General features: G+C 32.1%; 1 protein-coding gene across 8 annotated transcripts; it reads right to left on the reverse strand.

Moving 5' to 3' along the window:
- Nucleotides 1-539: 539 nt before the first annotated feature.
- Nucleotides 540-7,379, reverse strand: LOC114390675 (uncharacterized metal-dependent hydrolase YabD-like). Of its 8 annotated transcripts, none has more exons than XR_003661992.1 (9): nucleotides 6,873-7,379; nucleotides 6,728-6,809; nucleotides 6,599-6,649; nucleotides 4,043-4,143; nucleotides 2,578-2,731; nucleotides 2,251-2,481; nucleotides 1,689-1,890; nucleotides 1,348-1,538; nucleotides 540-1,089 (listed from the first exon to the last, which is right to left on the reverse strand). XR_003661992.1 is itself a non-coding variant. In XM_028351506.1 (7 exons), the coding sequence occupies exons 1-7, from the start codon at nucleotides 7,070-7,072 to the stop codon at nucleotides 1,861-1,863; spliced, it is 849 nt and encodes a 282-aa protein (XP_028207307.1). In that variant the 5' UTR covers nucleotides 7,073-7,379; the 3' UTR covers nucleotides 1,267-1,860. The 8 variants fall into 8 exon arrangements, 2 of the variants coding, with proteins under 2 accessions (XP_028207307.1, XP_028207306.1); XR_003661990.1 differs by having other exon boundaries at nucleotides 1,689-1,918; nucleotides 6,873-7,376; XR_003661989.1 differs by having other exon boundaries at nucleotides 609-1,538; nucleotides 1,689-1,918; nucleotides 6,873-7,376.
- Between the last annotated feature and the right edge of the window lie 7,473 nt (nucleotides 7,380-14,852).

A 14,852-nucleotide genomic window follows, 5' to 3' on the forward strand; every position in this document is an offset into this window, starting at 1 on the left:
GATTTAGTATCTCAATCGAGTCAATGACTAGTCCAAATCTGATTACATTTATTTTTAGCTGTTGCTTTTAGAAAATCAATTTTATGATAAGGCCTAATGGTTCTGAGTGCAACTTTGCCTAGCCCTCAATTAATTACTTAGGCCATATAATTTCAGCCAACCCGATCCAAAAAAAGACAAGAGCCATCTAGGATTGGCCTCCACCACAATCTCTCTCCACTCTCCATAGGTTCCTCGATTTGACAGGATTCAATTGCTGCTTCATATGGCATTACACATCACCTGTGTCACTCACTGATATGCTTTGTTCCTCATCTACTTTTGTTTGGAGTTTAGACACAAGTTATGCTTTTGTAAGTTAAAAAATGCTATCACGACTACTCCAGTGCTCATGTTGCCTAACTTTGAATTGCCCTTTGAGATCAAAATAGATGCATTTAGAGTGGCTATTGGTGTTGTCCTCACTCAAAATGGGCACCCTCTTGCGCTCCTCAATAAAAAAAATAATAATAATATGCAATAGAATACAACAAGCGATGTTTGCTATCACGAAATCTGTCGAAAATTAGATGCAGTATTTAGTGGGGCATCAATTCAAGATTATCACATACAGATCAAAAGAATTTGATGGAACTTATGTCACAAGTAATTCAATCACCAGAGCAACAAAAATGGGCTTTCAAACTCCAAGAATTTAATTACCTTTGAAATATGCTATAGGCCGAGTAGAGACAACAGTTTTGCATATTCTCTTTCTCGATCCTACCCTACTTTAGTAGCCATCTTCACTATGCTCACCTCATAGCGTTACCAACTACATTCACTACGACAAGAGTGGCCTCAAGGTTCTTCGTTGAGATTGCCCACCTCAATGGCATTCCTTGAATCATTGATCGTCACTGACTGTGACAAGGTCTTCATTAGTGTGTTTTGGTGGGAGCTTTTAGGGTTGCAAGGAACTTCTCTGAGTTCTCCACAACGTATCACTTGGAAATCCAGTCAGACGGAAGTCATGAATCGTTCCATAGGTGCTTACCTTCAATGCTTTGCTAGCGACCAACCTAAGAGCACTGGTACTCTCTTCTCCACCTTGTTGAATACCAGTACAACACAGGTAGTCATTAAGGAATGTGATATAGATTTTAAGTTCATTTCTACTTAATGTTTGATTTTTTTATTATTGAATTCCAAGTGACAACCTAGCTTAATGTTTTGATTGATCTAAATTTTCTTCAACCTTTGGATTTTTAGTTTTAATTCAATTGATGGACATAACCCCTAGCCTAGTGCCTCTTAATTAAGTTAGAAATAATCATTTGTGTCCTTGGAGAATGATCAAGGTTATACCTTATATTACATTTAATTAGAGAACCTAGTTATATTTTGAGTTGAATACAACACTTGTGTTGGCAATCACTTCTTTTAGGAAAGGAAAGGCAACGCTTCATGAGTTTTTCCTCCAAAATAGCATTCGTGTAGTTATGGCAAGCCATGTTATTTTGTACGTCTATTGGTTCATTTGGTGTACCCTTCCATCTCTGAAATAAGAAAGAACTACATCAAAAGGTTGTTGCATTGAATGTTTAAAAGTAGATAAGACAAGAAAAATTACTATATCCAATGAGGATTGAGCATATGGAATGCAATAAACTTTGGCAGGGATACAATAACTACCACATATATCATACATGTTAGCGAACTCTTCCTGTAATCTATCTGCTCGTACTTAGACGAAATTCTATTTGGAACTTCCCAAAGTAAACTTTGCCAAGCTAGCTCTTTCAAGAAGCAATTGTTTTGTCTACTTTTGAAGTACTTTCGAACCTTCATAGGATAATAACCGGACTGCATTCTGGTAACTTAATTCAGCAAGCTCTTCTTTCGTAATTTCTAGCATAGATGCAACATAATCAAGTACCTGTAAGTATAATGAATTGAAGAGTGTAAATCTAACAAAGCAAGTCACTGTATAAATTTAATATGATTAAATTAATATGTAGGACCTTGAACTACTTGATAATTTTTAATTAGGTCCTTGAACTTTTTTTTTAATTGGGTCCTCTTAACTTGTATTTGTTTTTTAACTGAGCCCTTCTGCCTAAACTGTTGTTACGGGAAATTATCTACCTGAATCAGATGTGAGTCTTCAATTGAAAATATTAACATATATCTCCAAGGAAATCATATAATAAGAGATGCTTTTTTTGAAAACCAAAGGTGACAATAGAGGCAGTTACTTGAGCTACATACATTATGAATGTTTGCGGGATGATTGAGTGTTTCCTTTGGCAACATCGAAGCATCTGCCAAGACATGGGATGAATTACCGAGGGAAGAACCAGAAGTTGATGAAGTTGTTGTTTGGGCAAGAAGCTCTTCGGTGAGAGAAGTATCTCCTTCAACAAAATAAAGAGAATCTATGTTTGACATTGGTAGTGCATCAGGTGCATCTGTCTCCAACAAAATCCTATCAGGAGGGACCTAAATAGAATAGAAAATAAGCATGTCACTGATTTGAAATATATAGTACAAAATTACATTCAACATTAATCATATATCAGGAGTGATGAAAATCACCATCTTCAGCATTTTCTTTGCTTTACTTGCTTTTAGTGACATAAGAAATCCTGAGAAGGAAAAATAAGCACCAAGCTTGGAAAATTCATGAACCATCTCTGCAGAACCTAGGTAAGAATGAAGAATGACACCGGCAGGAAAAGGCCCCAAAAACCTGAAAATATTGAAATTTCTTAGACTGAAATTTCAGGGATGCCACTTCATTATGAAAAATGAGAACAACACCATAACATTAATTGAATGGCTTTCCATTAGATAATGAGAATCTGAGCATCTAACCATGCTAAAAAAGGAGGCCAAATTACAAACATCAGGAAAAAGCCTCTGGTATTATAAACATCTGAGGCTCTAATACAGAAGTAATTTGTAAGGGCAGACAAAACATTGTGATACCCAGGAATGTTTACAGATTTTAATAGCCATTTAATTTTCTCTCTCTCTCTCTCTCACACACACACACACACACCCCTAATATAGAAGTGATAACTTTAATTATATGGGTGTGTATCTATCAATATCAAATCATCTTATTTTCAGCAGTTGATATAAGACCAAGTGATAAGAATTGTTACATGCACCAATTAACAGTACTGCAAATATCACTAAATTTCATGTGGTACTACACTACTACTGACAAGAAAAAATACAAGCAGTTAAAATATGTAGCTGATTATATCTGGTGAATTGAACACATGGCTTAGGTAACTGATTTCACTACCAAAATATTAGAAATTCAGGCAATTTGGAACAAGAAACAAAAAAAAGGAGGAAGCGGAGAAGCTCCAAATCACAATGTAGAATGATGAAGCCAACTTTAGAAGTCATTTCAGTGTAAGAGAATGTTGAGGATGAAAATCCTCCAATAGAGTTTACTAAAATGAATATCAAATCCAACTATATCTGAGAAGCACTGGTTCATTATAACTATATATCAAAGCAATTCAAAACAGTAAGAAAAATAAATTAAGCAATCACAGGAAATCACAATTCCATTTGTACGAAAGATAGAAAACCTTCCTATCATTTAGAAGTCTTGCATACTTGACAAAGTCTACAGAAACAACAATGCATACTTTGACTTTGACCTCATTGAAATTATATAGTTTCTGGATTCTGATAGACAGCAACCACCTTATCAATAGGGCGTATGTCATTGTCAAGTCACATAAAAGAACATGATTAGTTAGGAATTTGAATTTCTGTTTGAATTTAATAAAACAAAGAGATGGGTGATTTTTGCTAGTTTGACTATACACATTCAGATCTAGTAAGAAATAAAAACATCACCAATAGCTGTATCCTACAGAACACGTCCTTTAGTAAAATATGATTTTTCTCTTTCCAATCACCTCAGTATGGAAAGGAACTTTTGCAGTTCGAAAATTTTACATTCCATCATCACTATTATTAAGCAATCTTTTAAAGTAACAATTGAAAGAAGAGAAAGAAGAATGCATATTCATACTTCATTAGCTCAAGAAGATCACCAAAAGCACGAACACAATGAACAGATGCTGGTTTGTTTAACTCTTTTGCAAGTTCAAGCTGCTGCCTCAATACTTCAATCTGCACAAATGTCCTAATGTATTAGCAGCCAACAATCTAGGTAGCATTCTTCTGCATAAATGGTCATCTTCTGTCCTTGATATATGATTGGTCAATGTGTTTCTTATTTTAGCTAAAGTGTCGCATCATTTTCTTTTCGGTAGATCCAAGTTTCCACAAATACCATAAGGCCAGAGCTCTATTTGATAATCTGGCAGTGAAATGTCATTCTTAACTGAAGACATGGGAGATGGGACTGGGCTTTAGCCTTTGGATGTACTACATTAGAGGCACGGCAGCATTACAAACAACAAAATTTTGATAAAGTTTATATAGAATATAACCTTTTATATCAAGAAAAATAAATGTTCATTGAGAAATTGTAGTTTGACCCATTTTGAAGCCTAAGTGCTATGCTTTACAGTCCTTTGAAAATTGGCTTATCCTTAAGGAAGCAAAGCCTCCGAGATTAACAAAAATGGCACCAACCATAAATATTCAGAATTCAGCATCTTTAAAGAAAAGGCTTTTATCAAATTACACACAACCCATCCTTTTTGATTTTCCTACACTAACCCCCCTTTAAGTTTGAAACCATTACACTAACACCCCCTTATATGTTTCAAAACATTACACTAACACCCTCTATAAGGGAGGTGAACGTAATGGTTAAAAAAAGCAAGGAGTGCTTATGTAATAACACGAAACCTCAGGAGGTATTGCTGTAATTTGCTCTAAAGAAAGACCTTCACTCTCTCACTAATGATCAGCAAGTTCCACAATTGCCAAAATTCCTAATTATGTCTATGCAGCAAATTCAGTTTGAAATTTAATTTATTGTTTTCTTTACAGACAATTAGTCAGGGTCATTAACTTTAAGCTCACTTTGCTAAGTAATAAGATTGTTCTCGAATCTCAATCCATGTTCCTTAAGAAAAAATGGTGTTTAATTTCATGTACATACAGCGCTTTTGGTTCTCCTACCTGAACCAAGACTGTAAACAGATGCCAAAATCATCTTTAGGCTTTTTAACCAACAAAATAGGGCCACTCATTCCTAGCCAGAGTTTAAGTACTTTATTCTTTGTGAAAAACCATAAGGTGTCCCTCAAAACCAAAAGGATGAGGGACTAACCACTATCTCAGGTATCGGCTTAGCTCAAATCACAAGGTGCATCCAGTGGGTTTCAAACCTTGAACTGCAGTGTTTGAGAGTACTTAGATAAGTAATTGGTTACATTTCAAAATACTCCAAACAAGTAGATATTTATATCGTAAGACCTTTTATATGTACTGCTTCTTGCTTAAACTGGGAAATGGAAATCGAATTTATTTATGTGTAAAAGCTCTTTACAATATATGGTACAAAATATTGAAATTCTTACAATGAACTCTTAAATAACTCGGACAATATATACTCTCCATTACAACTCAAGATGTACCAAACTGCACCTTAAATAATTCAGCCACTATTTATGATAAATATTTTCAAGCATATCACATCTCACACATGTGAGAATTATAGTGGAAAAATAGTAGTATATTAAAGCAATTTATCTTGTCACGCTCATATGAAATGATTAGATTCATAAAGAAAAACCAAACATTTAGCCCTGACATATTGTAAAATAAAATTCAAAAAGTAATTAGCCGACTGAAATAGAGAATCTGCCCAAAAATATAAAGCAAAAGTGTTATTTAACTACTTCACTGTCAAGTACTCACAGTATTGGTCAATTTAATTAAATTTCCAAGGATTGGCAGCATCAATGATGGGGATATTTAGTCATGGGGAAGAAAAGGAAAAGGGCACATACACTCAGCTTTCCTGGAAGTTACTGCAAATATGCAAATCTGCCTATGCGGATCACATTGCATTTTATACATTTTCTATATTACAGTAGTATCTTTAAATTATTTAGAGTATCCAATAATATATAGATTTATCATAGAATACTTTAAGGTATGCTAGAGATTATCTCTTACAACTAGTTTTCCTATTTTCTTAGTTTCCATAATTTCCTAATATCTTATGATTTGTTTCCTTATTAGTTAAGATTATGATTAGTTAATAGTATAAAAAGGCATATTGAGTTAGGTTTCATGAACAATAGCATCATATTGTAATACAACACAATACACAAGAGAATATTATTCTCCCTACTCTCTCCCTCAACACCTAAAACCCCATAATTCCAACACAGTAATTGCATGCAGAACTGCATATATAGAGAGAGAGGACACATCATATGAGAGGAAAGTATCTTATATGAGAGTGAGAGTGAGAAGATTAAATTTGGATTGTATAACCAAACATGGACAGTTAAAATTTAATCTTAAAAAGTCATGTGACTTTATAAGTAATCACATCACATTAAATCTTAATCACTTGTGTATGATTATACAGTCCAAATTTAATCTTTCACTCACACACCCCCCAATAATAGCCCACAAAAATAACATAACAAGCTAATACCTGCTCAGAAAAATCAATCTTCTTTCCGTGTGATCCTTTGTCCACACCAATCTGAGGAAAAGTCAAAAAGCTCAAACACATCAAATGTTAATTTAAAGAAACTATTTTCATCGATAAACATGCAATTACCTCTCCAACTGCAGCAGAGGGTGTGGAATCAAAATATTCCTTCAACGTTTGAAACCAATTGGGACTCCGTTCCTTAACAAACCTGCAACAACGTCACAAAATAAGGTCATTTCAATTGAGGAAACCAAGAAACAAAAACAATTACCAAGGATGGAGACCGAAGCAAGGAATGACGGAAGGGTATGTTTCGGCCAACTGCTTAACGGAGTGCCAGTCTTGTTCGGAAACTCCGTTAACGGCGAAGTACGCGACGCCGGTGTCTTGCGCGGTTTTGATGAGATGGGGTGCCTTGCTTAAGATTCTCGGGTCCTGAAGGTGACAGTGTGCATCCAACAGTCTCAACATCGTTCGCAATATCTCAAAACCCTATCTTTCTGTGTGGCTATTTGTCAATTGCACTCTTGTGGGGTTTCAAATGGGGAAATTTTATTCGATCAGCGAAAGAAATAAAGAAAGGAAGACCCTGATGCTTCTTCACAAACAGGGATCCAAGAAAGTAAGGACAATGAATAGAAATTTAAACATGTGATTTGACCTTTCTCCCCAAGCATATGAGTGGGAATTCGAACCTGTTACCTCTCATATGCAAAATCCCATGTTGCTATACTCGACCAACTCATTCTGGGTTATGGTAGGATTCAAAGTTGGGAGCTATCAAATCTATTTATAGGTGAGAGACTTCACCCAATTCAAAATAAAAATCCATCCAAAACCAAATACTTTACTAATACTTATATTATTTTATTATTTTAGTATTATATACCATTTAAATTTTATAATGTTTTGTAATATTATGTATAAGAAACTTATACCATACATACTAATTTCTTTTAATATATGAAATTTTACAAATTTTTATTGTAAAAGATTTAACATAATAATAATAAGTTTTGTTAATTATCATCATTTAAAATATAAAAAGAAAATATATGAATTTTAATAAAATAATATTTTAACAAAAGACAAAAAATCAAATAATAAAATATTAATTTAATTTGATTTAATTTAACTAAACTGAATCACATATATATTTTAAGTTTAACTCAAGTAATTTTTTTGATAAAAAATCAAACCATACTGAACCACAAACACTCCTATCTATATCTATATGTGTTCTTATCTATATCACGTCATTACTAAGACTACTCGGGAAACCTAGTTTTGAAAAAAATAACTACAACTAATAATAACTACGGTAATTAATAATTACATAAAAATAGTTATAAAATTATAATTTGTTTTATATAAATAGTTATTTAAAATAATTTATTTTTATTTAAAAAATAATTATTTCGAATAACTTATTTTATTTATCCAGAACGGGTTGTATAATTAGTTTTAAAAACAATAATCAGATACATAAAACTAGTTATTATAATCCCTTATAATCTACTTATTTATTAGTTATAAACTTATTATTTAAATAATCAAACTAAAAGCATGAACACCCCTGATCATTATTAAGTAATGGCCAATTTATAAAAACTTACAAAAAAAAATAAATTAAGATTTAAAAAAGGCATATTTGTGTTAAAACTACTATAAAACATATTTAATTTGTCTTATGTTATAAAGTTGTTAATGATTTTTATTTTATTTTCATTCACTAATTTAATAATAATAATAATAATAATAATAATAATAATAATAATATTATTATTATAGTTATTCACTAATTTGTGTCAAGATCACACATCACAACTTAAGCCTTTGATATAAATACATCCAACTACTTCAATCAAGCTACATTATATAGATCATATAGATCCAACTTAAGAATCATATAGATCATACATATTAATTATCATAACTTTTCAAACATCAAAATACATAGTCATCTTGTCCATAAGTAAGGATCACCTACGTCTCAAAATAAAGAAAGTGTCTTTATCTCTATCCTTATACCTATAGTTACATTATATTGGAATCACCATAATACTCTTCATTGCATGCAATGGAAGCCTACCGAAAAAATGAACAAATTCCTGAGAAAAATAACAAACCCAAAGTTTGTTACTCAATCACTAGTACATCTGAAAAGAAAAAAGAAATAATGGATAAGTTATAAAGACTTTGTGAGAGCATAATAAGCAAAGTGAACAAGAAGGAGAAAATAAACATAGCACGGGTTTTTACATTCAAATAAAAGTTTGTGTTGACAATTAAATAAAAGTAAATACAACATAATTCACTTTGTAAAATTGATATTTATTCTCGTTAGAATTCATTGAATATTAACTAAAATCTTTGTAATCAATAATAGATCCTTTCTATGAAATTACACAACACATACTCATAGCATATTGCACATAAAGAACTATATCAATACAAAATGACAAACAAAACTCTCAATCGAATAGGTTGAATTTCATACATCTTATACATTGAGGGATTTTCCTACCTCTATCTTACCACACTATATAATGAACCGCATTATCTCTTTGTTGTGACAAACAATAACTATAGGATAACAATCACTTAGATTATAGGTTGCATTTTCTCTTCGTTGTAGCAGTCGATGATTATGGAAACTATGGATATTCAAACCATAGGCTCTCTTCTCTCTTCGTTATGGGTACTCAACTCATAGGTCACATTCTCTCTCCATTGTAACAAATGGCCATTATAGGAACTACATGTACTCAACCCATTGTCTACATTCTGTGTTCATTGTAACAAATGGTGATTAGTCACGAAAACCATAATGAGTAATCAATTCCATATTTAAAATACATTATTAATTTCTAAGAACCATGGAAAATCAAGTTCCAAGTAGTAAAAATAAATTTTATTCTTATCTCAAGTGTTCATAGGAACCATGATCACAAAAAAAAACCAATTTTAAAATTTAATTGCTTCTCCAAAATACAAATAAAAGTGTCACTGTGTATATTAGCTACTCACAATTATAAGGGAACCAAGTGAATCTCTTCCAAATTCACCAAGTGGGGAAACCAACATATTTTCCAATGAAACTACGCATCAATGATAAGAAACAAAGAGGTTACACAAAATCCTCAGCTTATAAGGCTTAGGATTTTGAGAAAACCATAAGAATCCTAATATTAAAATTTCCAACACCTTACACACAAAACCTATTACTAATCTATGTCATAAAAATAATCATCTAGCTTTATGGGTTATGGATTTACCTCAAAGAGCTTCAAATAGAGATTTTTATGGGGTGTCTATTATTCCTCTCAACTCAAATAACCTTTCTTGTGCTATATATATGTCTCATAGGTGTAAGGAGTATTTGAATTTTGAATCAATAGAGGAAAATGAGTGGAGAAAGTGAAAGGAAGAAAATATGAGAATGAGTGGAGAAGGAATGACACGAATTAAGTACAAGGTTCAAGTCTTTATTTATTTTTTTAAAGAAAGAAATAATGAAGTTAGGGGCTTTATAGGTCTTTTAAACAAAACATAGGGTTCTTTTATTTAATTTTTTTTCTTTTAATGAATAAAGCATTTTAAATATGATCTTGACGAAGGGAAAAATTGATGGGAAATATTAGCAAATCCTGCATAAGCTCTACTTATAGGCAATCAAAATTCCTTTAATGATATCAAAAGGACTAATAGGTAAAAGCAATTGTAGCCAAGATCAGCATATATCATAACTTGATTACTGTTGGAGTTTAAGTGTGAAGGTGAAGTCTCACATTAGTTAGAAATAAACAAGTTAAGTAACATATAGGTGAGAAAAACCCACAAAGGTGGTGTCAAGTTTACTTGTGTGGTGTCCTTGTGACCCATTGTTGAAAATCTACTTGGGATCCCTTGCATCAAAAACAATGTTTTAAGAATCGGATCGATAATCGAATCAACCGAGGCATTGGGTTAATAGGTCCCTGGTCGAACTAGTTTGACCCGGTATATTTTTAAGAAAATAATATAACTATGTAACTAACATAATTTAGTCATTCAATACTCTAAATTTAAAATGATTGTCTTTAGAAAATACCTAGTGTCCCAAATAATGACCAATATTTAGGTCAATACAAGCCCATAAATAAGTTACAAACACAAACAAACATCCAATGTCTTAAAAATAATCATAACTTAAAAAAATAACATAGAAAACATTTATAATTTTTTATTTTTTTTTAAAAAAAGGAGCACTTGGTTCAACCAAAGACCCACCTGATTCAACCCAGGCCACATTGATTCTGATACATTCCTTATCCTCTTAGTAAACCAAACCAGTGTGTCCACCGGGTTCCAACTGATCTGGTCCAATTCTTAAAACATTAATTGAAATTCTTCCTGATGGTGAGTCCATATACGAAGATTAAAAGTCTTCTTAGTAATATAGAGGCTAGGCGACATGTCCCATGGCCTTGAAATAATGGAGCGAGAATGCAAGTATCTAACGCGTGTTAGTAGCAATAGATAAGCTCAAAGGGCCTAATGGTGGAAATCATATTGCAACCATGGTTAATCTTTTAAGGCCATCATTGGATACTTATGGATTGAAAATGACTTCTACTTAACGGAGATATACCATGCGAAAGAAGCTCACAATCTGGGGGGGGGGGGGGGGGGAGGGGGCAGATTGTTGCAGTTCAAGTGTGAAGGAGAAATTCTACATTAGATAAAAATGAACAAGTTAAACAACATATAAGCGAAGAAGACCCACAAACTTATTGCATTAAGGTTTTAGGTTAAAAGCAGTGTTAAGTTCACTCTATAATATGCTCTTGATCTATTGGTGAAAATCACCTGGTGTTTTATATCCTCCTCAAGTTTTCCAACAATTAGTTACAACCCTTTTTACTTAATCCCTTGTATCGGCTCATAGGTGATTGTGATCAATAACATCTTCACAAATTCAAGTCAAAAGAAGAAACAACACATTAACTTATAAAGACTAGTAATTGTTTTTACGGGGAAAAACACCTAAATACTGTGAAATAATCTAATTAGTAGGATTTGCATATAAAAACTATGTAAAAGAGCATAAAAGAAACAGACTACAAACATGATACCATTGAGAGGAAAAACAATATATGCACTAAATAGATTGTATAACACAACAAGGATTTGCCAACTTCTACTTTGAAACATAGTTAAATTGGAAAATCTTTTGATACTCCAATTTTACTTAAATCACCACTAAAACAGACACAAGTTCTCATCTAACACTATATAATTCAATATCATATATATAAGTCATTCTCTTCCAATTTTTATGCTTTATGCTAGCATTGTCACCATTTCTAGCAAAGTGACATCAAAGTAATTGTGTATATTATTGCATATTTGATGTCCTGCAAGAAACATGAGCTTATTATAAATTTTAAAATATTAATTGAATATTCTCTGAGATTTTAGCACTAAAATGGTAATATTGTAAAATCTCATGAAAAATCCTAATTGTTTTACTTTCAACGTTAGTTGTGTTTTCCTACATAATTTTCCACTCAAATTACCTTTGATTATTATGGCTTCTTAAGTAAGCAACACATCAAATATTTTGTCTAAGCAAGGTAAATTGAATCCACTACAACCATCTTTGGTGATGCATATTGGGGAAAACCAATTTTTTTGGGTATCATAATGACTGCACTTTATATTCTTTCATCAACCAAATTATTTCAGTCATTACACAGCCTATGACTGAGCAACACACACAGATACATCCTTCCATTACCCTTAAACTATATATTCTATTTTTATCCATAATTAAATAACAGATAGCGGAATCTCCAATAAACATTTTTGTACTAGATCAAAAGCAATAATGATAGGATTGTTTTTATCACTGCAAAAGACCAACCAATGAAGAGGCACATTCAATAACGACCCAGCTCTAAATCCCTAATAACATCTCTATTCCTCAAACCCGTTTTGAATGAGAAAACTTGGATCTCAGATTTGCAATCATCAAAAGTATACACGCGAAGTCTAATCAGAAGTAGCAAGTAGTCATATGTTGATTCGTTGTGCACAAAACTGTTGTGAGGTGATAAGGTAGGGAAAAGGAAATGCAAATCAGAATATTTATTGAGTGGTGCCTCTACGTCGATGGACTTAGCGTAAACATCATCTGTTGTGAGGCTAACATTTTCTGTGATGAAATTGGACATTTATCTCCATAATTAGTTATCATTGAGGAATGCAAGTAGTATTTGCCAATGCAGTATTCATTACTTAAAAAAATAATATTTTTAAAAATTATTTTTCGCAAATTTGTTTCCAAGGATAGGTGAAATATAACTTTTTCGAGTTGGAAATAAAGTTTAAAAATTGAAAATAAAAATACCATGTTGTCCTTATTAACTCATTAAAAAAGAATTATAGTTAATGTAGGTACCAATTTTATGTTAAAAATTTGAAGGATTTTTTGTACAATGTGAAACTGATAACTAACGTTTATAATTATGGATCCTTTAGGTCTAGTTCCGTCCCTAGAGTAAAGAATCAATCAAAGTGGTCCAAAACTAGTACAGAGAACTATTGTTTTTGAAAGAAAAAAATATTTATTATTTTTTTGTTTAATCTAACTTTTGTAAGATAAAAAAAAAGACATATTTATATATTACATGTAGGTATAAATTACTTTGTCATGTATTGTTAATTTTTTTATCTTCTAAAACATATAATCTAATTATTATACTAATTTATAATATTTATATATTGATTTCTTATAATTTTATATTATTTTATTACTTAATTGTAAATTAGTGCTTTCACTAATTCAATTAATTAATTGGTTTTAAAAATATTGGTTGGGAGTTAGGACTAATACATTGAGATTTATTTATTTTTTATTTGTAAGAACTGAAAACAAGGATTTAGAGATTTACAGCTCATGTATTATGTTCAATCACCATTTGATTTAAACCTCCTTGATACACATCAAGATTTATTTAAGATGTTGACTTCTCATTTATTTAACATGTTGACTTCTCCTAACAATGTTCTTTCCCCCACACTTAAGGAGTATGATTATCTGTGAATAATGTGACACCGTGTTGGTAGCTTTATGCATTGACCAAACTAATCCTACTGTTTGGAGGGTCTTGGTGCTTATTTGGAAGGTAATTATCGTTGCCATTTTTTATGTTAGGTGATTTAGCAGAGTTTTCTCTGGTGATTGTCAAACAAATAGCAATGATTACATGAAATATGTTTAGGTTTAAGGCTTAAATAATGTGATGAATTATACTTGAATGTTAAAAGTACATAACTCTTGATATCAGTATTTACCTTCCCCAGCTGTTTGGGGTTGAAGTATGGACAAATGCTCATTTTACCATACACACATGTGTTGTTTATATTTTTGCTGCATCACAAGAATTGGATTTTAGATTTGGGTTTTGAGCTTTTGTAGCCAATCAAATAGAAGTAGAGATTAGGTTTGGGCTTAGAAGTTCATTCCACCTGCAGTTTATTATTCAATACATTGGTCATGTGAAGGGAGTTTAATCAATTTGATATGTTAGCATCATTTGCTTCCATGAATGTGGAACCACTTCAGTTCGACTAAGCCCATGTTGTTCTGATGATGATTATTCCTCAGAAAAGGAAAAAATTGAGTATGAAGAGCTATAGAAGTGGGATATGAATTGACATCATTTACTTGAAGCCAGAGAAGCTATATCTCAAATAGCATGAGGACCTTTACAACTTTGTATATTCCTTTAAGGTGAATTTGGCATCATTTTTAACAAGTTGCCAGCCGTGGGAAATGGGAAGACGCAGAGATATATCGCTTTAAGGCCTCCCTTCAAAGGTTTCATAAGCCTAAAATTGCTGTCACCTTCATTAGTCATTACATAATTTACATAGATGGTATATGGATGTGTTGTATATGACTATTATTTTGGTCTTATGTGATTGTCTGCAAATGTAATTGTTATTTAGTGGTGACCAGTTGTTTTATTCTGCGAAACATCGATAACGGCTAAACAATTATATTATGAGAGTAGAAAATAAAGCAAATTTTCTTTAAAAATAATTATTTAACAATTATTTGTGCTTAAAATGTGAAAGAATTGATGTTGTGTAATTTCTGGCTGCATGTATTAAAATCAGACGGGCAACAACAAAAATGGGCAAACACAAAGAGGAAATCAAGGCCCAGCCCAAATGACACACTCAGCGCACGGCTCAGGCA

This window comes from Glycine soja, chromosome 16, assembly GCF_004193775.1.
Source record: "Glycine soja cultivar W05 chromosome 16, ASM419377v2, whole genome shotgun sequence".
NCBI classification, from domain to species: Eukaryota; Viridiplantae; Streptophyta; class Magnoliopsida; order Fabales; family Fabaceae; genus Glycine; species Glycine soja.